The sequence below is a fragment of the Diceros bicornis genome, chromosome 4, assembly GCF_020826845.1.
Source record: "Diceros bicornis minor isolate mBicDic1 chromosome 4, mDicBic1.mat.cur, whole genome shotgun sequence".
Classification (NCBI taxonomy): Eukaryota; Metazoa; Chordata; class Mammalia; order Perissodactyla; family Rhinocerotidae; genus Diceros; species Diceros bicornis.
Window position 1 is genome coordinate 56100435 of NC_080743.1, and position 25741 is coordinate 56126175.

At 40.8% G+C, this 25741-nt stretch overlaps 1 protein-coding gene and 1 long non-coding RNA gene across 2 annotated transcripts in view; one reads left to right on the plus strand and one right to left on the minus strand.

Annotated features, from left to right (window-relative positions):
* The window catches only part of THEM4 (thioesterase superfamily member 4), a 31092-nt gene extending 30250 nt beyond the window's left edge, over nt 1-842 (minus strand). The window contains exon 1 of the mRNA XM_058539179.1: nt 645-842. Coding sequence (XP_058395162.1) covers nt 645-743 — 99 coding nt within the window. The 5' untranslated portion in view covers nt 744-842. The remainder of the gene's footprint in view (nt 1-644) is intronic.
* On the plus strand, nt 764-25741 carry LOC131404479 (uncharacterized). Its single transcript, XR_009219804.1, has 4 exons — nt 764-849; nt 23039-23182; nt 24152-24338; nt 24876-25741. It is a non-coding gene; the product is annotated as an uncharacterized LOC131404479 (long non-coding RNA).

Consider the following 25741-nt stretch of genomic DNA (forward strand, 5'->3'; position numbering starts at 1 on the left):
TCCCAACCCTGGGGCAGACCTATGCACCCCTTATCAAGCCATGCTGAGGCAGAGTCCCACATACAAAGTGGAGGAAGATGGGCACGGATGTTAGCCTAGGGCCAATCTTCCTCAGCAAAAAGAGGAGGACTGGCAACAGATATTAGCTCAGGGCTAATCTTCCTCGCCAAAAAACAAAACAAAACAAAGTGAGGAAACTGCCTTAGAGAGGGTAAGATTATCTGACAGAGACAATTAGGATTAAACCCTTGGAAGAGATAGCGGTCTTCTCCTGAGGTTATAACGTCACGGTTGGGAGCCAGACTGCCTAGGTTCAGATTCCAACTCTACCACGTGTTTTCTGTGTGATCTCGCTTAAATCACGATCTTTCTTTATTAATATTAGCAGTAGTATTCCTTGACCTGCTGAGCAGAGTCAAGCATCCTGCACGCTGCTTCAAAACGGAGTCACTTTTCTGTCCAGTCTTCTATGCTTTGAATTTCAAGACTGATAGATCCTGTGAGCCCGTTAACACTGATGCCTTTGGGGATTGGTTGGTTGAGGTCACGGATAAACAATTAAATGTATCCTTTATAACAGGCTTGTTCTTGACGGAAAGTCTCGCTTTCCAGCCCACTCCCCCCGCCGCGCGCCCGGGACTCACCAGCGCGGGTCCTGTGTCTGTCGCCGGCGGGCGCGCGCCCCCCCGGGGGCCGCGCAGCGCCCCGAGTGTGCGCAGGCGCGCGAGGCAGCTCCTCAGCATGGCTCCGAGGGCGCGCGCGGTGAGGGCCGGGAGCGCGGCGGGGGGATAGAGCCGCTGAAGAGGCAGACTCACCTATCTACCCGCCCGCTCGTCCGTATTAACCGAGGTGAGCGGAGAGCGGAGCCTGACGGGAAGGCCACGTGCCCTCTAGGGGTGGCGGCCGGGAGGGCCGTGAATTCTGGCGGAGCCTCGGCGTTTTCCCCCGGAAGACGTTTCGCCCTCGCAGGAGCCGCTTACGGGACAACTATTACCTCCTTCTCGGGAGGGCGGCTGGAGCGGGGCGCGCGCGCCGCCAGTAGTGCCGGCTGCGGGAGGCTAGCGGCCGGGGAGGGCCCGGCACCGCCCGGGCTTACCGCCGCGGCCTGGCGGCCAGTGCGCTGCAGAGTGGGGATTTCGCTGTACTCCGTCCCGTCTCGTGCCGGCCAAAGTTAGTACCCTCTTGTTCCCAAGTAGTTCTCCCGCTCGCAGAAGACTTAGGCCCTCGGGCGGGAAGGAGCGCGGACAATGAATAGTCAGAATAAAGTGTTTCCTTGTAGGCCATGGACATGTCCCTGGGATCGGGCTGGTATGGATTTATAGACAGCTTTCTGAGAGCAAAGCGCATTCATATGCCTAAAATGCTCCTTGCTCTGCTTTCCCCTGCGCGCGCGCGCACACACACGCAGACACACCCCTTTAGGCCCTGGGCAGAGCTAAAAGTCCTTAAGTCAGGCTATTTCAAATAGAGATAGAAATCATAGGAACATTTGAAGGATATGTTCATCTCTAGCTTTGGAGACAGACCTGAGTTCAAACTCTGCCTCCACCACTTAATGTCTTGTATAGACTCTTCTATTGCTCCTGGCCTCTGTTTCTTCATCTGTTTATTGTGGGGACTAAAAGGAATGTGTAACCACAGGCCGGCCCCCTAGGACCAGTTCAACTGACCCCATCTTATCAACAGAGTAATTGAGAATGTTTTTTAGAAACTGAGACCCCTTGTCCTGTTCAGGCTGGTTGAGACCACCAACCCATCAACTGGGCCTGCACAAATGCCGGATAAGTGACCATTTTGACATCAGAGGGCTAAAACCTCCACCCTCAGACCATGCTAACGCCACCATTTTGTGAACATGTGTCCTATGGAGAGCCATGAAGCTTGACTGTGCTTGCGCAACTCAATTATCTCACTTCTCCTTACCTCCAAGCATCTATCTCTGCACTTCGGACTGCCCTGCCTTTCATACCACCCTGCCCTTCATACCATAAGTTTTCCCTCCAGTCCTGGGTGGAGGAGACAGATCTGAGAGAATATGCCCCTGTCTCCTTGCAGATCTAGCAATAAAGCTGTTTTCTTTTCCTGAAACCTGATGCTGTAATATTTGGCTTTTTTAATGTGCATTGGGCAAGAGAATCCCAAGTTTGTGCAGTAACGAAAGTTTGTTTATCGAGTTTTACTATTGCCAGGACCTTCTCTTTCAGTAGGCGTCATGAAGTTAGAAGTTACCAGAAGTTACCTTGTCCTCCCCTTGCAAAGAAAGTGCTCCCAGGCCAGTGGTTTGCTAGAGCTGGCTTGTAAAGTCTCATGGGAACAGATTGTTAAAACTTTAAGAATTTGGCTAGCCAATTATTAAACATTGCCATTATTAGAATTTAAATTATGTAAACTTACAATTAAATTATATTAAAAATGAAGGTTTTAGATACTAAAAATATGTAACTTCCTGATTATTTTACTGCATGTTACTATTATCTGTGCTCTTGAGGTTATTTACCTCTATTGTATTTATATGGTGGGAATACTAGGCACATACCTTCCCAACATCCACATTCAGTCACAATACAATGGTAGCTTGAAATCGACTGGATGGGAGTATTCACTCAGATACTGCAAATGAGGGCCTTTCTGTCTCCCCCTTTATTAAACATTTACCGATATACACAGCCCTAGTCCATCCTGAGTTGAAGTCTTAAGACTCTAAGGGTTACTAGAATTTCTTACCTCCAGCACATCATTACACAATATTTTCCCACCAACACAGCTCTCTAACCATTCACATAGTAAAGATGGGACTGGAGGGACCATTATATCAGGAGAGATTTATCAGAGATAAATAAACTTGGCTTTGGGCTTGACTCTAGGTTCAGAGAGCCCTCCTTTCTACTTTTTTTGTGAGGAGTTAGTAACTATGAAACTCCAAGAACCTGGATGTATTAGCTATTTTCCTTGATTATATGAACCTCTTCATCAGTTTGTCAGTAGGAAAGAATGTCCAGATATATTTTGGGTCTACAATATTAACTGAGGGAAAGGTATGACATTCTGAGACAAAAGGAGTTTGAGAGATAGGCATGTAAAAGGGACTCTTTGAATCCTAGAGTGACTGAACTGAAGATGATCAGGCATAAAGGGTGGCTGTTGATATTCCATAATTTTAACAGACTATTGCCTCATGTCCTTCCCCTCCCCCTACACACATACCCTTTATCTCAGTTGTTTTCAACTGTATTCCAATTTCCTGAGGGCAGCGGCAGTGCCAAATTGTCTTGTTAATTGTAGTATTTCTTGTAATAACTTGCACATAGTGCTTCAATACTTCTTTAGCAGCAAGAGTCCAAAGTATCTTGGGTGTCTATTATCTTACTATGTGGTGCATGCAAATAGAGGCACAAGTATAATATGAACCCAAAAAATCAAGATGACTTCTGTTAGTGAATAAGAAAATAGTTTGTATTATAATTTAAAATTGTATATATTTACAATTCATAATGTACTCAGAGTCAATCAAAATCCATAAATAGACTCCAGGCTTGCTAAGATTATGTTGTAAACGTACCAACAGCTTGTCTGTCAGTCTCTCAAAGGACCTTGGACTTAGGACAATTATAGTTCAATTACACTCACTATAACTTTCAAATTTTTCAAGTAGTGGCAATGCATTTGGCTCAGTCATCCACACTTTGATGTGGCTTCCTCCAAGGCATTCTTCTGAGGTATTCATATTGACAGCACATATGAGATCTAGCCAAGTTTGGAGGAGAAAGGGGCAAGTGACTAATCTAGGAATAGGATTAGTAGTCTGTGGAAGTGGAAGAGTTTTTCTTTGAAGTTGTGTGGTTTAGGCAAGGAATAAATTTTCATCCTTGCTATTGATAGAACTATGCTTTAACTAAATAAGCCAACCATGTGAAACTTAATAGTGTTCTCCCCATACACCTGTAATATTGTAAACAGCTTTATTGAGGTATAATTGACATATAATAAACTGCATGTATTTAAAGTGTACAATTTGATAAATTTTGATACATGTATACACCTATGAAACCATCACTACAATCAAGACAATAAGCATATCTGTCACCCACAAGTTTCCTTTTGCCCTTTTATAACCTCCTACCTTACAGGCAACCACTGATCTGCTTTCTGTCTCAATAGATTAGTTTGCATTTTCTTGAGTTTTATATAAATGAAATTGTTACTGAGCGAAGGCTCGCTACTCAATGCACATAGAAGCTAATACTACAGCACCAGCTTTTGACAGAAGAAAGAGCTTTATTGTGTGGCCTACCAGCAAGGAGGCAGGAGGCACAGCTCTCTGAGCTGAAGCAGGGACAGACTTTTAAGAAGTTGGGAGTGGAAGTGGTTATACAAAATGCTAACTTGGAGGAATTTGATTGTAGAGTGGGAGTGTAGCAGTCTTATAAGTCCAATATGCTACAAATGGAGGGACCCCTTGCTTCTCGTTAGGTTCCCTGTTCTGCTTTCTCTTCACATTGAGTTCCATAGTTAGGGAACTTTTGGTTTCTAGGCAGCTTTAGGTCATCTGAGGACAAAGTTTCCATCTTCTGAGCATGCTCCAGTTACATGACTTGCAGTTTGTGCTCATTGCCCCTGCAAAACAATTTTTGATACAACATTGTTATTGATACAATAGAGCCAGTATGAATTGGCGAATGTTATTGATACAATAGGGCCAGTACGAATTGGCGTATGACGGTTACAAAATCATATAGTATATACTCTTTTTTTGTCTGGGCTTCTTTCATTCAGTATAATTATTTTGAGATTCATCCATGTTGTTGCTTGTGTCAATAATTCATTCCTTTTTGTTGCTGAGTAGTATTCCATTGTTTGGATATAGCACAATTTTACCATTCGCCTGTTGATCACCATTTGGGTTGTTTCCAGTTTTTGTCTGTTACAAATAAAGCTGCTCTGAGTACAAGTCTTTGTGAGGATGTATGCTTTCTTTACCTTGGGGTAAATATCTAAGAGTGGAATGGATGGATCATATGGTAGGTGTATGTTTAACTTTTTAAGAAACTGCTGAACTGTTTTCCAAAGTGGTCGTACCATTACACTCCCACCAACAATATATGAGGGTTTCAGTTCTTCTCTGTCTTCACTAACATTTGATATGGTCAGTCTTTTTAATTTAGCTATTCTAACTAGATGTATGATGGTATTTCATTGTGGTTTTAATTGGCATTTTCCTAATGATGAATGATGTCGAACATCTTTTTATGTGTTTTTTTTTTGCCATCTGTATATCTTCTTCAGTGAAATGTCTGCTCAAATAGTTTGCCCATTTGAAAACATGAATTGTTTGTATTCCTATTATTGCATTTTATGTTTTGGATACCAGCCCTTTATCAGATATGTACTTTGCAAAAATGTTCTCCTAGTCAGTGGCTTGAATTTTCATTCTCTTAAGTGTCTTTTAAAGGGCAAAAGTTTTAATTTTTCTTTTTTTTTTGTGAGGAAGATCAGCCCTGAGCTAACATCCATGCCAATCCTTCTCTTTTTGCTGAGGAAGACCAGCCCTGAGCTAACATCTATTGCCAATCCCCCTCCTTTTTTTCCCTTTTCTCCCCTAAGCCCCAGTAGATAGTTATATGTCATAGTTGCACATCCTTCTAGTTGCTGTATGTGGGACGCCGCCTCAGCATGGCCAGACAAGTGGTGTGTCCGTACGCGCCCGGGATCCGAACCCGGGCCACCATTAGTGGAGCGCATGCACTTAACTGCTAAGTCACGGGGCTGGCCCCAAAAGTTTTAAATTTTGATATAGTCCACTCTATGATTTTTTTCTTTTATGGATCATGCTTCTGGTTTCATATCTAAGAAATCTTTGCTCAACCCAAGGTCACAAAGGCTTTCTTCTAGAAGTTTTATAGACTTAGGTTTTACATTTAGGTCTAAGATCCATTTTAAGCTAATTTTTGTATATTGTCTGAGGTATGGAGGGAGGAGGTTTCGTTTTGTTTTGTTTGTTGTTGTTTTTTTACATATGGATATCCAATTATTCTAGTACCATTTGTTGAAAGACTCTCCTTTCTCAATTCAGTTGTCTTTGCACCTGGATCAAAAGTCGGTTATCCACATATATGGGTCTATTTCTGTACTCTCTATTCTGTACAATTGATGTAGTTATCTTTCTTAATGCTACTACCATACTGTCTTGCTTCCTGTAGGTTTATAATTAGTGTTGAAATCATGTTAAACTTTGTTCTTTTTTAAGTTGTTTTGGCTATTCTTGATATTTTGCATTTCCATATAAATTTTAGAATCAGCTTGTCAGGGTCTACAAAAAAAACCTGCTGGAATTTCGAATTGACGTTTTAGCAAATTGAGTCTTCTCACAAACAAGTTATATCTCACAAATGAGTCTTCTCATGAACTGGTTATCTCTGTCTGGAGAGAGGGAGAATCTCCCTCTGCCCTTTCCCTTAAGGTTCCTATGGCTGGCCAAATAATTAACAAGACAGGTTAGCAGGAGAAAATAATACCAAGTTTAATAGCATGTATACATGGGAGAAAGCAGGGACACTGCGTTTCTCTACACAATAGCAGAAATTTTCATCTTAAATACCATGTTCAGCCAATGACAAAGGAGGATTTTGGGGGTGGGGGGAGTCAGTTACAGGAGATTACCACTAAAGCACAGTAAACAAGAGTAAGGTTATTATGCAGATTTAAGGCCTCACCTTCCACATTGATAAGTCTCTAGAAATGAGGCCATCCCCCCTCTTCCCAAAACAGAGAGGGAGATACCTTTACAAATGGAGATTTCCCTTATAAATGTAAATGTTTGTCTGGCAACTCTTTGCAGGACCATCCAGAGAATGTGGCCAAAGAGACAGAACTTCCGATAAGATGGGCTTGTTGGTGCCTTTCCTATTGTAACATTTATCCTACATTATCTTTACAGCCATCATGATAGATCTGTTCCAGGAAGGAGTTACTATGTCAAATTCTTTAGGCAGTTAGTGGGAGAGGTCAAATGTCCTCAGAGAAAACAACCAAGGTAAAGAGATAGATTTCAGGGTGGCCAAATTTTGATCTCCCACATCTACATTTATTTGAATCTTCTGTAATTTCTCTCAACAACATTTCATAGTCTAGGTCTTGTACATCTTTTGCCATATTTATCTTTAAGTATTTCATATGTATTGATGATATTGTAAATAATATTTTTTTATTTTATTCCCTGATTGTTCATTGCTAGTATATAGAAATACAGTTACTTTTTATATATTGATTTATATCTGTAAACTTGCTATACTCACTTATGAGTTCTAGTAACTTTTTAATAGATTCCTTAGATTTTCTACATAGATGATCATGTTATCTGTGAATAGTTTTACTTTTTCCTTTACTATCTGGACAATTTTTATTTCTTTTTTTGCCTTATTGCACTGGCCAGAACCTCCAATACAGTGTTCAATAGTAGTGATGAAAGTGGACATCCTTGTCTTGTTGCTGATCTTTGGGGAAAAGTATTCAGTCTTTCACCATTAAGGATGATGTTAGGGGCTGGCCTGGTGGCACAGCGGTTAAGTTTCTGCCCTCCGCTTTGGTGGCCCGGGGTTTGCCAGATTGGATCCTGGGCGTGGACGTACTCTCTGCTCATCAAGCCAGGCTGAGGCACTGTCCCATATAGAAGACCTATATAACTCTACAACTATGTATTAGGGCTTTGGGGAGAAAAAAGAAAAAAAAATTAAAAAAAGGATGATGTGAGTTGTAGGGTTTTTGTATATGTTCTTTAACAGGTGGAAAAGTGCCTCCTATTAGTTTGCTGAGAGTTTTTATTAGGAATGGATGTTGGATTTAGTCAAATGTTTTTTCTACATCTATTGAGATGATCATGTGATTTTCTTTTCAAATTTGTTTAATATTGTGAATTACACTGATTGATTTTTGAATGTGAAACTAACTTTGCTTTCCTGGGATAAACCACATGAGGAATATTAGTCTCTTCTTTTCTTGTAATATCTTTTTCTGGTGATATTAGGGTAATGCTGTCTTCACAGAATGAGTTGGGAAGTATTCACTTCTCTTCAATTTTCTGTAAGAGTTTGTGTAGAATTCGTTTTTTTCTTTTCTTAAATGTTTGATAAAATTCAGCGGTGAAGCCATCTGGGCATGGAGTTTACTTTGTGGGAAGGCTTTTCACCACACATTCAATTTCTTTAATACTAGATGCAGGGCTTTTCTGCTTATCTATCTTCTTTAGAGTTAGTACTTAGAGGTTATAGTTTGGAGTTTAATTTCTCATTGTCTACCTTCAAGTGACATTATACCACTGCATGCATACTATAAGAACCTTACAATAGCGTACTTGCATTTCTTCCCTCCTGGCCTTTATGCTCTTTTTATCATGCATTTTACTTTTACAAATGTTAAAAACCCCACAGTGCATAGTCATTTATCTTTTAAAGAGTTTTAAATAATAAGAAAAAAACCTTATTCATTTACCCATGCAGTTACCATTTCTGGTGCTCTTCATTCCTTTGTGGAGATTCAGATTTCCATCTCATATCATTTTCTTCTGTCTGAGGACTTCCTTTATTTCTTGTAGTGTGGGTCTGTGTGTGTGGAGTGGGTTCTTGTAGTGTGTAGTGTGGTAATGAATTCTCTCATCTTACATGTCTTTGAATATGTATTTTGCTGTCACTTTTGAAAGATTTTTGCTGAGGTTAGAATTCTATGTTGACAATTTTTTCTTTCAGTATTTTTATTCAGTATAGTATTTATTGGTCTGCTATATTCTCACTTGCATTGTTTCTGATGAGAAATCTGTCATCCTTATCTTCCTTTATCTATGCACGAGATGTCTTTTTTCTCTGGATGCTTTTAAGATTTTTCTCTTTATCATTTTTTTTCTTTTTTAGCAATTTGGTTATGATGTGCCTTGTAGTTTTTTCATATTTCTTGTGTTTGGGGTTCATTGGGATTCTTGGATCTGTGGATATATAGTTTTCATCAAATTTGCAAAATTTTTGGCCCTTGTTTCTTCAACTATATTTTCATTTCTCCCCTTTCTCCCCGTTCTTTTGGAGACTCCAAATACTTGTATATTAGTCCACTTAACATTGTCTCACAGTTCACTGATGCTCTTTTCTTTCTTTTTAAACTTCATTTAAAAAATTCTCTTTGCTCTATTTCGTTTTGGATAGTTTATATTGCTATGCCTTCAGATTCACTAAGCTTTTCTTCTGAAATATTTAATCTGCTGTTACATTTCATTCAGTGTACTTTTCATCTAAAACATTGTAACTTTTATCTCTGTAAGTTTGATTTGGGTCTTTTTTATATCTCTGCGTCTCCCATGTCTCTATGTAACCTTTTGAACCTATAGAATACAGGTGTAAAAACTGTTTTAATGTCATTTACTGTCACTTCTAATGTCTGTCTCAGTTCTGGGTTGGTTTTTTTTTTTTAAGATTTTATTTATTTATTTCCCCCCCCCCAAAGCCCCAGTAGATAGTTGTGTGTCATAGCTGCACGTCCTTCTAGTTGCTGTATGTGGGACACGGCCTCAGCATGGCCAGAGAAGCGGTTTGTCGGTGCGCGCCCGGGATCCGAACCTGGGCCGCCAGCAGCGGAGCGCACGCACTTAACTGCTAAGCCACGGGGCCGGCCCCTCTGGGTTGGTTTTGATTGGCTGATTTTTCTCCTCAATATGGGTTATATTTTCCTATGTCTGGTAATCTTTGATTAGATGAGCAAGAATTGAATTCCAGACATTGTGAATTTTACCCTATTGGGTACTGGATAGTTTTGTATTCCTATAAATCTTCTTGAGATTTGCTCTGGGCTGCAGTTAATTTACCTGGAAACAGTGTGATCTTTTTGATCCTTGCTTTAAAGATTTGCTAGGAAGGACCAGAGCAGCATTTAGTTTAGGGCAAGGTTTCTCAACCTCAGCACTATTGACATTTTGGACCAGATAGTACTTTGTTGTCAGGGGGCTGTCTTGTCCCTTGCAGGATGTTTAGTAGCAGCCCTTGCCTCCCCACTAGATGCTAATAGCACCTTGCTGCTAGTCCTGACAATCAAAAATGTCTCCAGACATTACCAAATGTCCCCTGGGGGAGGGGAGCAAAATTGCCTCTGATTGAGAACAATTGATCTAGGACAGATTACTTCCCACTACTGAAGAAAGACATTTTTGAATGCTCTATCCAATGCCCTGTGAATCATGAGGATTTCCAGTCCAGCTGTTGGAACAGGTTCTATTCCTGGTCCTTTTTGAGTGCTGGGTACTGTTTCCTCTTAGTCTCTCAATAGTTCTTTTCCCAGCATCGGGTAGTTTCCTCACACACAGGCACCAATCAATACTCTGAATACCCTCCGCAGATCTCCACAGTTCTTTCTCTGTGTAGGTCTCTCTTCTCAAGCCCTCTGTCCTGAAAACACTAGCCACCTTGGGCTCCCCATACTCTTAGCTGCTCTTTCTCAACTCAGGGAGTCCACCAGTTTCACCTGGGTCCCCGTTCCCTGTGCTGCAGCCTGGAAACCCTTTTAAGTAATTGTAGGGCTTTCTCTTCGTTTGTTCCCAGTCTCTCAGGAATCACTGTCCTTCATTGCCTGATGTCCAGTGTCTTGAAAATTGTTGTTTTCATATATTTTGTGTGTGTTGTTGTTGTTTTCTAGGGGGAGAGGGAGAGAGTGTTCTTTAAGGTGAGACGGTAAATCCAGTCCTTGTTACTTAGTGTTAGCCACAAGCAGGTCTTTTTTTTTTTTTGTGAGGGAGATCAGCCCTGAGCTAACATCCGTGCTAATCCTCCTCCTTTTGCTGAGGAAGACCGGCTCTGAGCTGACATCTGTTGCCAATCCTCCTCCTTTTTTTTCCTTCCCCAAAGCCCCAGTAGATAGTTGTATGCCATAGTTGCACATCCTTCTAGTACAAGCAGGTCTTTTAATTTTTAACCTTGGACTGGGTGCCTAATTTCCTGGTTAACTATTCTTTTCTCTTCTGGTAAACCTTTAAATCACATTTTTAAAATTGTGAACTTTGGCCTCTTTATAAAACAAAAGTCAGAATGAACATAGACATGTAAGCTACAGTGGACCTTAGATATTCTTGAGAGTTAAGTTTCAAGACCTTCACAAATCTCCAAATTTTCCAATACTACCATAATATACATCAGGAGAGAGGGAGAATCTCCCTCTGCCCTTTTCCTTAAGGTTCTTATGGATGGCCAAATAATTAACAAGACAGGTTAGCAGGAGAAAATAATACCAAGTTTAATAACATGTATACATGGGAGAAACTCAGAAATGAGCAACTCGTCCCTCTGTCTAAGCTGCTTGCTTAAGTATTGCAGCTAAAGGCGAGGACCGTGTTAGGGGTGGGTAGTGGTCTGGGACTTCAGAGGCCAGGAAGACAATTCTTTTCAGGGTCATCTATAGATAATGTGGTCAGGGAGAGACAGAGTTTTTGATAAAAGAGGCTTGGTGCCTTTCCTATTGTAACCTCTATCCTATATTATCTTTACAGCCATCATGATAATAACTCCTTCCTGAAACAGATCTTTTGTTTTAAATTCTTTAGGCAGTTTGGGAGGGGAAACTCAAATATTCTTCCTGAGTTCTCTGAGTCCTTATTGTCTTCAGCTTGAAATAATCCGCATACCAGAGTGGTGCCTCCTGGGGTAGCTTGCCCTGAGCACCATCACCTGGATGACAATAAGATGCTACCCCATTTAATATTTCTTGCTGAATTTCTCTCAGATTTGTTGTTGTAGGACTCTTCCTCAGGAAGGATGTATTCTTGAATTGTTATCCCCAGGGCAATGCACCAAACTGAGATTCCGGATGGGTGAGGGGTATGCCTTTCTTTTGCGTAGCAGTAGGAGAGTGACTGTGAAAGGGGAGGTTGGAAAGAGGACCTGCAGACTGCAGACTCATTTTCAGGCAGCTGCAATTCATTGGCATCATTACTATTTTGCTATAGTATGTAGAGTTGTCATGTGGTTCTTCAAGTCATTTTAATCACATGGGGGAAAGGGAGATTTCTACCTTGGGGGGCCAGGTAGAAGGTGTTGTCATTTCCTTGTGTCACATGCTTTAGCCACACAGGTCCCCTTTGAGCTCCAGGAATACCCCAGGCTCTTTCTTGCCTCAGGGCCTTCTTGTATGTTGTTCCTCTGCTGACAATGCCCTTCTCCCCTCCCCCACCTTGCTAACTCACTAATCCTTTCATGTCACCATAATTGTCACTTTCTTAGTGAAGCCTTTCTTGACTAAAGTGTTTACTATGTGTCAGACACTATGCTAAGTGCTTTTTTAAAAAAATATTTTGTTGGGCTGGCCCCGTGGCTTAGTGGTTAAGTGCGTGCGCTCCGCTACTGGCGGCCTGGATTCGGATCCCAGGCGGCGCACGGACGCCCCGCTTCTCCGGCCATGCTGAGGCTGCGTCCCACATACAGCAACTAGAAGCATGTGCATCTATGACATACAACTATCTACTGGGGCTTTGGGGAAAAAAAAGGAGAAGGATTGGCAATAGATATTAGCTCAGAGCCGGTCTTCCTCAGCAAAAAGAGGAGGATTAGTATGGATGTTAGCTCAGGGCTGATCTTCCTCATACAAAAAAAAAATATTTTGTTTAATCTGAATTAGGTCCTCATTAAGTTCTCCCATAGTTGCTGGAACTTTTCCTTTAAAGCACTTATCATGGTTTGCAATTACATACACATTTGTATGCTATCGGCCTCTTTCAGGAGACTGTAAGTCTTCTCCATGTCTCTTTGGCTCACCTCTGCATCCCTAGTACCTAGCACAGTAACTAACAGATCATAGTCACCCAGAAAATAGTTGTTGAATGAATAAATGAATGGGAAACATTTGGAAAGAGGGCTGGGGCCTTTCTTTCTCTCTCAACCCTCTCTCTCTAGGTTATCTCATCAATTCCCGTGGATTTAAGCACCATCTGTATGCTGATGCTCCCAACTTTTTATCTCCAATTCAAAGTTCTCTTCACTTGATCATCAAGATAATTGCGTGAAATAACCATTATTATCCCTATTTTACAGATGAAACATCTGGAGAAAATTATATATTCTGGTGCCATCATTAAATGCAGGGTTTCATGGATGTGGAACCTTCCTAAGAAGGTTCTGCTATATCGTTCTCATTACAAAGTGCTGGATTGGTCTTTCTCAACATTGCTTTTGTTGAATCAAGAGTTAGAGACCTCCATAAGATTTGTTACGTAAATACACCTGGATCGATGGGTCCAACCAACCTTTAGATGAAGATTCTGGTAATGAGTGGGGTTGGCTGAACTGGATAAGCAGCATTCTTTACAGAATTCTGATTAAAGAAAGCCTATTTTTGCCTTGGTATGCTATGAGTAATAAAAAGCACCATTTATAAATACTTATAAATTCTCAATACAGTTTTTTTTGTGTGAGGAAGATTAGCCCTGAGCTAACATCTGTTACCAATCCTCCTCTTCTTGCTGCGGACGATTGGCCCTGGGCTAACATCCGTGCCCATCTTCTTCTACTTTATATGGAATGCCTGCCAGAGCAGGGCTCAACAAGTGGTGCATCAGTCCGCGCCTGGGATCCGAACCCGTGAACCCTGGGCTGCCGAAGTGGAGCACGTGAACTTAACCGCTATGCCACTGGGCCAGCCCCCTCAATACAGATTTTAAGGCACCAACATGTGACTAAGGAAACACATCTACTTCTGTAGTTGTGGGATTGCTATAGGTCATACTTCCTTTACTATTGTGTAAAACCATTTTGGATTAGACACTAATCCAAATTCCTTTAGAGTCTTGAAAAGGAAAGCTACAATAGATTAATAGTGAAACTGTTCCTGTATGAGTTGCTAAATTCCTAAGCAGGTGAAGTCTGAGTTAAGTCTTGAGGGGCAAATAGGAGTTGGCCCAACAAGTGAGGCAGGAGAGTATATTGCAGGTGCAGGGTGTCTAGGAGTAATTCTCCATGCCCAAGAACAGCATGGAGTCACTCAGCATGTTTAGAGAACTACAAATTGTTTCTGTGGGGTTTGGGCATCATTTAGGCAGGGGATGTAGGGAGAAATGAGGCTGGAGCAGCAGGCAGGGCCTTCGAGATCCTGAAGGACCAAAACCACCCATACTAATGTGTTTGGGGTTTACTCTGTAGGAAGTGGGGAGCCACAGGAGGACTGTTAGAGGAATGACATTATCCGATCTATATTTTGGAAAGATCATGATGGAGGCTGGTGGAAACTGCATTGGAATCAGGGATACACTGAGAGTTCTTTGTAGGGGGCGGATGAGAGTGAAGGGATTTGGTAATGGATGAGACCTGGGGCATGGGAGAGAAGGAGGAGTCAGGATGTCCTCCAGGTTTCTGGGCTTGTATGGGGGATGGTGGAAGGTACTCTCCAAAGTGGGAAAAGGAGGAGAAGTGTGTTTGGGGGCAGAGGGAAGAAAGGTGAGTTCTCTTTTAGACTATATTAAGTTGGAGATGTCCAACTCAACCTGTGGAGATGCCCAGTGGGCAAATAGATAGAAAAGTTAGGAACTTGAGTGTAAGACCTGAAAATGTCCTTTGATGAACAACACAGAACATATTAGAGACCTCACCAAGAGCTGTTTAGGTGAAGTGAGGCCAGACTGGAGAGGCTGGAGGAATGAGTGAGAGGTGAACAAATGCATACAAACAGGAATAGATTGACTGCTCTTCAGAAACCTTACCATGAGAAGAGAGGGCAGCAGCTAGAGGTGAAGAAAGGATTGTTTGTTTTTCAATATAAGGTTCTTCTTCTTCTTTTTTTAATACAGAGAAACTATCAACTGCTAAGAAGTGTATCAAATGCTAAGAAAATTCAAACAGCACAAAAGTTATAAAAATAAAAGTAAAAACTTGTCAGCAGTATTTTGACCAGACTCCTGAGCTGTGGGCCTGGCAGCTACCATTAAGCACTTTCTACTTCTGGCCCCTTGCTGTTTAAACCTGCTCAAGCCTCTTTCACCCAAAACAATATTAATAATGATGGTAGAAACCCTCACTCCTATACCTCTTACCCATTGCTACTCTCTCTCTTTCTATCACAGCCAAAGTTCTGAAAAAACCCCTACATTTTTCAACTCATTGTATTCTGGCCCCTGATACTACTGAATTGTCATTCACAATTGCCGAATTCAGTAGATATTTGTCAAGCCAAATCTTATTTGATCTCTTCGCAGCGGTTACCAGTATTGGTGACTTTTCTTTAAACTTCCTTTTCTCTTGGTTTCCTCAGTACCAATTCATCCAAGTTTAATTCCCTTGTCTCTGGAAATTTGCTTCCTTGTGGAGTCATCTACTTTCTCATTAAATCTTGGGACTCTGTGTTCTGCCCTCTTTTCTTTTCAGTGTAGTATGAGCTGGCAACCTTAGTTACTCTTTAACTACATTGTGGTAAAAAGCTTGGATTCAAATCAGGCTCTGTCCCTTCCTGGCTGAGCGACAGTTTGGCTATTTCAAACAACAACAGATTTTGCAATTCTCCAATACCAGCCAGGTGTTCTATAATTTAATTCAGTTATGACACTAACTATCTGGAGTTAGTGCAGACCCCATGGATTAAGGGCTCAATCCCAGACCATCCCCACTTCAGATGCCAGCTGCAAATGGGATGCCCAGACTACCTTCACTTCTGCCTAGCTGACTATAAAGTTAGAGGTTCTTATGCCCCTCTCCCCGTACCACCCCTCCCCACCCAGTTCAATACTTCATAGAACTCAGGAGAGCATATACTTACCATAACAATCCTATTATAAAGGATATAACTCAGGGACAGCCAAATGTAAGAAGGGGGGAGTGGCACAGAGCTTCCGTGCCCTTTCTGAGTGTGCCACCCTCCTAGCACATCAATTTCACCCCCTGGAATCTCCCACAAACCTTGTCAGAATTTTTTATTGAGGTTTCATTATGTAGACATGATCAGTTAAATCACTGGCTACTGGTGACTGAACTCAATCTCCAATACCTCTCCCCTCCCAGAGGTCACGGAGTGGACTGAAAGTTCTAATACTTGAATCAATCCTGAAGTTGCCCAATCCTGAAGGTATCTAGCAGCCCTGCCATGAGTCAGTTCATTAGCATAAACTTAGGTATGGTTGAAAGGGGCTTGTTATAAATAGCAAAAGACACTGTATTACTCAGGAAATTCCCTTTGTGTCTGGGGTATTAGACTGTCTTAGTTCTTTCTCCATCTTCTTGGCTGTTCCTTCTCAGTCTCTTTTGAAGATTCATTCTCCTTTACTAAGCCATTAAATGTTGGAGATCTTTAACATGTATGGTTCATTTATTCATTCATTTATTGAGTTTATTCAATAAAATGTTTATTGAACATCTACATAGATCAGGTTCTCTTCTAAGTACTGGGGATATAACAGTGGACAAAACATACAAAAATTTTTTTAAAGTCGTTTATGTATGTTATGATGCATTCCTCAGAAGGTTCTGCTGTATGGTTCTCATTATAGAGTGCTGGCTTGGTCTTTCCCAACATTGCTTTTGTTGAGTTCAGAGTTAGATGGTGATCAAAACTAAGGAAAAAAAAAAAGCAGGAAAAGCAGATAGGGAGTACTAGAATGAGGTTGGGTTACAATTTAAATAGGGTAGTCAGGGTAAGGCCTCCTTGAAAAGATGACCTTTGAGCAAACACAATGAAAATGAGGGAACTAGCCATCTGGGTATCTGGGAAAATGACAAGTACAAAGGCCCTGAGGTGGGAGTATGCCTAGTTTTTCAAGGAATAGCAAAGGGGCCACTGTGGCTAGATCAAAGTCAGTGAAGGAGAGAACAATATGGAAAGAATTGATGAAGGCCAAATCACACAGAGCTTTGTAGGTCATTGTAAAGACTTTGGCTCTTATTCTGGGTGAGATGGGGCGCCACTGGAGGGTTTTGAGTAGAGCAGGGAGGTGATCTGACTTACATGAGCCAACCTAACAGTATTACCCTGGCTTTTAGGTAGAGAACAGACTGAAGGGGGACCTTTCTTCCCTCAGTCCCCAAACCAATTTCTTCCCTTTCCTATTTTGGACAGCAGTTTCCATCATCTAAACCCAGAAACCTGGATGGCATCTTGACTCCTCCTTCTCTCCCACGCCTTACATCCAATCAGTTACCACTAATCAGGGAGACCAGTTAGGAGGTTATTGCAGTAATCTAGATGTGAGAGGATGGTGGCTTGGACCAGGGTGGGAGTGATGGAAGAAGTGATTCTAGATATATTTTCAAAGTAAAGGCAACAGGATTTGCTGATGAATTGCAAGTGGAGTGTGAAAGAAAGGAGTCAGGATGATACCAAGGATTTTGGCCTGAGCAACTGGAAATATGGAACTGTCAACAACTGAGACAGGGCAGACAGTGAGAGGAACAGGTTTTGGTGGAGAAGATCAGGAATTCAGTTTTGGATGCATTAGGTTTGAGATAGGCAAATAGACCCATGAAGTAGAATAGAACACACAGACACAGACACATATATAGACACCTGATATACAACCAAGGTGTCATTGCAATATAACGGGGAAAATAGTCTTTATAACAAATGGTGCTGGATCCATTGGGTAGCTGATGGAAAAAAATTAGCCTTGAACTATTTTATGCCATGCACAAAAATCAATTCCAGGTGGATTGTGGATGTAAACATGAAAGGTAAAACAATAAAACTTCTAGAAGGTAACATGGAAGAAGAACTTCATGACCTTAGAGTAGAAACAGTGTTTCTTAGCAGGATACAAAAATCACTCACCATAAAGGAAATATATTGGTAAATTTGACTTCATTATAGTTAAGAACTTTTATTAATCAAAAGATACCAATAAGAGCATGAAAAGGCAAGCCTCAGAGTGGGAGAAGATATTTGCAAAAACACACATCTGACAAAAGACTTCAAGTATATAAAGAACTCCTACACATCAATAAGAAAGTCTAACAACACACACACATGCACACGCACACACACACAAGACTTGATGAATTACATCATAAAAGAGAATATCCAAATGGTCAATAAGCAAATTAAAGGGTACTCACCTTTATTAGTCATTAGGGAAATGCAAATTAACCAATACACATCCATCAGAATAGCTACTAAGAAAAAAAGCCCTGATGATACCAGCTCAAGACAAAGTTGACATAAGGGAAGCCATATTGTAGAAAAGAAACCCTGTTGTAACTTTGAATGACCTCTGACCAACTAACCCAGCTGGATATGCACCCTCCAGGAAATCTAACTGCTCTGTAGATTTTACAACCCCTGCTTGTGCATGTACCTCCCAGCTGCAATAAGATGATAACTTTGTTGTTCTGAGTTCCTTAGAAATATGATTACCCCTGAACAGAGAGTCTATGCTGACAGCGATCATCAATGAAAACTGAAAGATCTGGTGTGGCACTCCCACCAGTCTGTAACACCAAAAGGTTAACATTCCTAACCCCCTCCCCTGTAACCCACCGGGCTCTATAACTGCTGTAAGATTTTGTGTCCACTTAAGATGGTTCTTTTGGACATTAGTCAGCCATCTTCCCCGTTACTAGCAAGCTGTAATAAAATGCCCTTTCTCTGCCACCATCTTGCCTCTTGACAATTGGCTTTTGTCTTGTGGTGAACAGATCATGCCCTTAGTGCGGTAACAGAAATCTGGTGATCACGAAGGGACATTAAGTCCTGCTCGTGGCCTGCCAACCTCAGACAGGTGACCTGTTGGGTAAGTCTCTAGTGGCTGCCAAGGCTCTGTTTGTCTTGGGGATCTGCCCTTCTTGCTCTCCCATGGCAATGTCGGCTGCCTCCTAACTCTTCCTATGGTGGAAAGAGAAACGGCTGCTTCTGGTGGGTCAGCAGGCTCACATCTGGAGTAGAGTAAGTTGCCTTGGGGGTGCACCACTAAGAACTTTCTTTTCCCTCCATCTGGGGTCCCCTCTTTGAAAGGGAGGACCATCTGGTTAATATGGTGCCCTGCCGGAGTGGGAAGAGGTATAGGACTTCACCTGGAATCTAGGAACTGCTTCACTGATGTCTGGCATTTCTGTGTCTGTAAAGAGCTCCAGGATCAGATGTCTTTTGGGTGAGTGACCTAGTTAAAATGTGCGTGTGCCTAAAATTGTCTAATATCTCATCAGGATAGTGGGTTAGGGGCCCCACTGGTGAGATGTGGTTGCTGGGTTAAAGTCCCAAGGCTAGGATTGCAGAAGACAGTATAAAAGGGTCACAGCCACTGGGGCACTCAAAAGGATCAGGTTAGAGTCCCGACCTCTGGGTTAGAGTCCTGGAATATTGGATTTTGGTATCTGTTCATATTTGTCTATGTCTGACTATTTTATTTGTTAAAATTGGCTGTTTGGGGACTGAGTTTCTTGGTGATCATAACAAACTCTCTTTAGAAATTACCTTGTTTGTTGCAGCCACCTTGGGAAAAGTCCCCTAAAATGAGGATAACTGTAAATAGCTGTCAAGATAACCAGGGATAATTTAAAATTACAGTGGCCATTTTGGGCTCTTTTTGAGCCTCCAAACCAAGGAACAAGGAAAAATCTTTTATCTTTAAAGAGTCAAGGGTTCCACCTTTTGACTAAAGCTGTAAATGTTTACAGAGAACAGCAGTATCTTACCAAGCCTGTTTTGTGTTCTGAGGGCTTAGCTTGATAATCATCAGGTTGCGGGGGGGGGGGGGGTCCCAAAATACGGTTGGACAAAAATATGGTTGCACCTCGTTTTGCGGTCAGAGATAGCCAGACTGAAATGCGGGTTGCACTCCCTTTTGTGGCTAAGAGCCCTACCAAACTGCCTTCAGCCTCAGGGGAATTACATAGGCTATTTGAAGAAAACCTTGGGGCCGGCCCCGTGGCTTAGCAGTTAAGTGCGCGCGCGCTCCGCTGCTGGTGGCCCAGGTTCGGATCCCGGGCGTGCACCGACTCACCACTTCTCTGGCCACACTGAGGCCGCATCCCACATACAGCAACTAGAAGGATGTGCAGCTATGACATACAACTATCTATTGGGGCTTTGGGGGAAAAATAAATTAAAAAAAAAAAAAAAAGAAAGCCTTGGCTGGGCCTTCATTGTAAGGGTCTTGATTTTAGGGATGCTTTAAATTTTCACGATCTGATTCTAGCTGCAGCATAAATATACTTTTGACCAGCCGTGTCTAAATTCTGAAACAATGGAAACGCTAACTCAATCCCCACCTGTAACTCCTTAGGCTGCATTGTCCTGAATTGGGCAACTTTCAGCTACGAGTATGAGGTCCTGAGTACTCATTGGTTTATTGATCCTTCTCCTCCCAGAGATGGTCACTATTTTTCCTTGTCTGTTTTTTTTGTGTCATTTGTCATAAAGGAAAAACCACAGAGCAAGATGCAGGCATCTCCATAAGCCTGTTGTCTGTGCCAGCCCGCAGTAAACATTGCCATAGGGCCTGCCTGTGGAGTATGTGCATAATGTGGAAGCTGTTGCTAAGGGACGTCTTGGAAGCCAAAAAGGGCCACAACATTGGTGGATGTGGGTCGAGCAGTTAAGAACCATTAGGTCCCCTGCCAACCTCAAAAAATTTCCATGCAACACATATACAATCCCCAACCCTGTGGCACCTTCCCTGTAGGCATTAGTCTGGCTCCAAGAGACTGAAAGTGTATCTAAAGCTGTTAATGTGCATATAAGATGAGGGTTTTTTTCTGCTTTTTGTCTAGTGCTATGTCTTGAGAGCTTGGCTTTGTGACCTCTTTGGTCATGAGGGTCCCAGTCCATTGGGGGCTTTTGTCATCTCAACCTTTGTTGTTTGTTAGTGCACTACCACCTGTGCAGTGGAAGCCTTTGCTTTCTTGGGCTATTTTTTTGGGAGTGAACTTTCTGGATCTTGTGAGGTCTATTCCTTTTGGACTCTCTTTTGGGGATGCCTCTGGCATCCATAGTTAAGCCATAAATGCTTGTAGATGTTGGGACATTAAAAACTGATAAGGCAGATATGCCCCAGAAACTCCATCTTGGCGAAAACTTGAGTGGTTTCTCTGTGCCTTTGTGATATAGTTGGACAGGTAGATCAACCTATAATGTCATTTAAGTTACAACCCAATTTCTGATAAATTAAGAGCAATTGTCCTTAAAAAATCCTTGCAAGACTGGAAATGCAGCTTGAACCTGAACAGTTCAGGTTCCACCCATTTCCCTTATCTCAAAGAGCTTGCAAATCCTCTGGAGGATATCTAGCCCATCACTAATTCCTAAGACTGAAGGAAAAAAAAAGAAAAAGGTCAAAAAACGGCCATACATGCACCCTCACCAAAAATCTAACATCTTGAGTGTTTTTTCTAAAAATATCAGTGAAAAAGGCTTAAAACAAAATTTGGATTCATAATTAGGAAGCCCTGTACCTGATTCACAACAGTAATTTTAGAACAATAGCTGTGTAGTCTCTGTGTATGTGTGTCTATATGTATGTTATATGTGTGATATTTTATCTCTGATATAGTTTCTAAAGAACTCTATTCAATTGGTTTAAGGTAAGCGCTTACAACAATTATTTCTAAATGCAAAAGCCAAATGTCTTTCAAGTTAACATGATATGAAATAATCTTTGGTAAATGAAAGCTTGTTTAAATTTGTTGGCTTGTTTGAAATAGACATGTCCTCAGAGTTATCAGCATTGGCTATGATGCAGACGTGCAACCTTTATTCTACATTTATTGGTCAAATAAGCTGATGTTATCTCTACCAAAAAACTGGATAGCAAAAATAATAACATAATAATGGCTAATTTTGTCTAATATCTCATGAAGTTTTGTAGGCAATCTAAGTAATTAATGGAAACAGGTAAACTGAATAAATGTAAAAAGGGTAAATGTTTTTGGGGAAACTTTTTAACAATGATTAGGTGTTACAATGTATGTACTTAAAACAACTTAAGGTGATGGCTAACTGCTTTAGTGTCACATGAGGTTTTTGTGAGTAATCCAAATATGATTGTTATAATAATTATAGTTTATAACATGGGTACATAAAATAGCTTCCAAAATCTCTTTGGTAACTTGAAACATTGAAGTTTTGCTAGGTTAAGCTGAATGATAGAAAGTTCATTAAATATTTAGATCACTTCTTATTAAGGAGAAACTAAAAGGTGTTTAGGTCTATTAGTAAACATGTCTTGTATTTTATTAGAAGATTGTACTATGAAGTAACATGTTTTTAGAAATTATGAAAGGTATTTATAAATTTGCCAAGCCACAAAATGCTAATATAAAAGACAGTTCATAATTACTTTTTAGTTTTCATTAAGGTCTGTAAGGGCTAATAATTATACTAAAAATTAATAAGGAAAACATCTTTGTATTCAAGGAAAGTAAGATGTATGTTTTCAGTAAAGAAGGTATAAATAATGGAAATATTTTTGTTTGTTTTGTTAAGAAAAATTTGTCCTAAAGTACTAGAAGGGAAGAAAGGAAGGCATGGGACGAATTCTGAATGTAAAAAGAAAGTTATAGAAGGTTTGTGGAAGAGGAACCCTAAAAAAAGAGTTTTATGCATGGTCAAGATGGCTAAGATTGAAGTAAATTTAATTAAGTGAATAAGTTTTAACATAAAAAGTAAGCTGTTGCAAAAATTAAAATTTGGTTTTCTTTCTCTTAAAATGGATAATTTTCTGAAGCTCTTAGTCTGGTCTTAATAAAGAGGTTATAAAAGGTTTTTCTTTACCTTTGAGTAAGTCTACCTAAAAGACAGAAAAACTATGTTTTGTTAAAATAATTTCCTATGTTCAAAAAGACTGAATTCTCTCTATTAAGTTTTTTAAAACTATTTGGCTCTCTCTATTTGCCTTCAAGGTCTTTGGTTGTCACCATGGTTAAGTGGATAGCTAAGCATTGTTTCATGGGGACCTATGATATTGTGTTGGTGAATGTTACTGATATAGGTGTTTTGAAATTGTATAACATTACTAAAATTCTGATCTGTCCTGGTTATCAGTCATAATTCTGGTTATTATTTTCAATGGTATGTCACAAAATTAACCAAATTTCTTTGTCAATTGCCATTTTAGGGTCTTGTTTACAGACAGTTATTGTTTCACTCTGATGCTTTTGCCAAATATGTTTCATCTTCAGAGAAATTCATGGAAAGGACTCTGGCGCTCACTCTAGAATACAGGCTTCTGATAAACTTTCAGATCAGAAAACTGAACTGGGTAAGAAATAACAGAACTCTAACAGAGAAACTGATGACTTCCTGAAACTGCTAACAAAAGATTAAGATCAAGAATCAATTACACAGGACTGAATGAACTGATGAGGATGATTATAATTTTTATGACGTTTGTTTGAAATATTGCTGATTTAAAAAATATTTTTTCAGATTTAAGGAAAACTTTTTCTCTTTTCTCTCAAGCTAACTGTGGCTTATAGCAACTTGGTAAATTATACTTTTTTGTGTGTGTGTGAGGAAGATCAGCCCTGAGCTAACACCCATGCCAATCCTCCTCTTTGTTTTTTTTTTGCTGAGGAAGACCAATCCTAAGCTAACATCTATTGCCAATCCTCCTCTTCTTTTTCCCTTTTTCTCCCCAAAGCCCCAGTAGATAGTTATATGTCATAGTTGCACATCCTTCTAGTTGCTGTATGTGGGACGCTGCCTCAGCATGGCCAGACAAGCAGTGTGTAGGTGCATGCCCGGGATCGGAACCTGGGCTGCCAGTAGCGGAGTGTGAGCACTTAACCGCTAAGCCATGGGGCCAGCCCTGTAAATTATACTTTTGTAAGCAGAATTGAAACATTTATCTGGGGCCAGCCTGGTGTCATAGTGGCTAAATTCTCGTGCTCCACTTCAGCGGCCCGGGGTTCACAGGTTTGGATCCTGGGCGTGGACTGACGCACCACTTGTCAAGCCATGCTCTGGCAGCGTCCCATATGAAGTAGAGGAAGATGAGCATGGATGTTAGCCCAGGGCCAATCTTACTTAGCAAAAAGAGGAGGATTGACAACAGATGTTAGCTCAGGGCTAATCTGCCTCACAAACAAAAAAAAAGAAAGAAACATTTATATTTTTCTCTATACCTGATCCCTCCAGAATTTGGAAACTCTTAGTAAGTGAATATTCTTATTCATGGCGATATAGTTATTTGCATAAGTTCAATAAGAGTCTGTTCTCCTTATAACAGGACATGATTGGAAACACTGGTTATATTACCAAAGCTTTGACTGGAATGCCATATTTGAGAGAAACATGCACAGACTCAGATATGACCAGACAGCTTTTCAGAGACAAAGATTGGACTTTATGGAATAAAGTCACTTGGAAATATTGGCCTGGTACCTTGTTTACAGCTTTCCCAGCAGCCTTACTGGGTAAGTAAGGAAGGTCACTTATCTGGCAGGTGCCTGGAACCTCAATATTTTGGGCAACCTCAAAAGAAGAGAGGAACTCACCCAAATCTGTATGTATTGCAGGCAAAGTCTGATGACAAAGTCCTTGGCTTGGCTTTCCTGGCCTCAGGAGGCCTTTAAAGTTCAATCTGAGATTCCTTATACAAAGTTCCAGCAAAGCAGGTTTAAAAGAGCCGGTATGATCAATGGTTATTTTTGCTGCGCTTATGTAAATAAATAAATCAAGTTTTACTGAAACTAGACTTATTTTGCAAACAAGTTAGTCTTAATTTGGCTATCTTTTTTAAAAAATGAGGGTGATTTTAGAGAGAAAAATTATGTTTCAATAGAAACAATAATACACATTTGTGGATGTTGAATTCTGGTTCTGTTAATTGTCTTTGAGGTTTTTGTTATATGTGTTAACTGGACTGGATCCTGAATTCTTCTAGTCTCCTGAAATATCTGGCTACAAATCTCCAAGCTAACATTTTCAATTTTTGCATCATTTTCATTTAGAATCACTGAGAGATGAACCTGCCCTTTTTCCTAAAGCCTTGTAAACTGAAGCTGGTGGACTTGATATAAACTTAAGAGAGATTCATGTCTGTTGCCATGTAAGCCACTCAGACAGATACCTGAATACCTGATGACTTCATCAGAAATGTTTCAAACTACAAGAAATGCTTTGACTGTGACATCTAGAAATCTTTTTGACCAGCTGCACCCTGTTCTCAGAAACTGGTTTATAATTTGCTCCCACCATTAACTTTGTTTTTCTTTTTGTCTTATTAATTACCTGGTTACTTGCTTCCACAATATAGGCCAAATTTTGGGAGCCCACCTGCATCACCATCTTCCTAAAAGACTGGTTCAATAAGATGGAACAACAGGATGTCTCACAAGATTGAGGGATTAAACAACAAAAGGGGGGAAATTGATACCAGCTCAAGACAAGGTTGACATAAAGGAAGCCATATTGTAGAAAAGAAGCCCTATTGTAACTTTGAATGACCTCTGACTAACTAACCCAGCTGGATATGCACTCTCCAGGAGATCTAACTGCTCTGTAGATTTTACAACCCCTGCTTGTGCATGTACTTCCCAGCTGTGATAAGATGCTAACTTTGTCCTTTTGCATTCCTTAGGAATATGAGGACCTCTGAACAGAAAGTCTATGTTGATAGCCATCATAAATGAAAACTGAAAGATCTGGTGTGGGGACTCCCAGTCTGTAACACCAGGGGGTCAACATTCCTAACTCCCTCCCCTGTAACCCACCAGCCTATATAACTGCTGTAAGATTTTGTGTTCACTTAAGATGGTTCTTTCGGACGTTAGTTGGCCATGTTCCCTCTTGCTAGCAAGCTGTAATAAAATGCCCT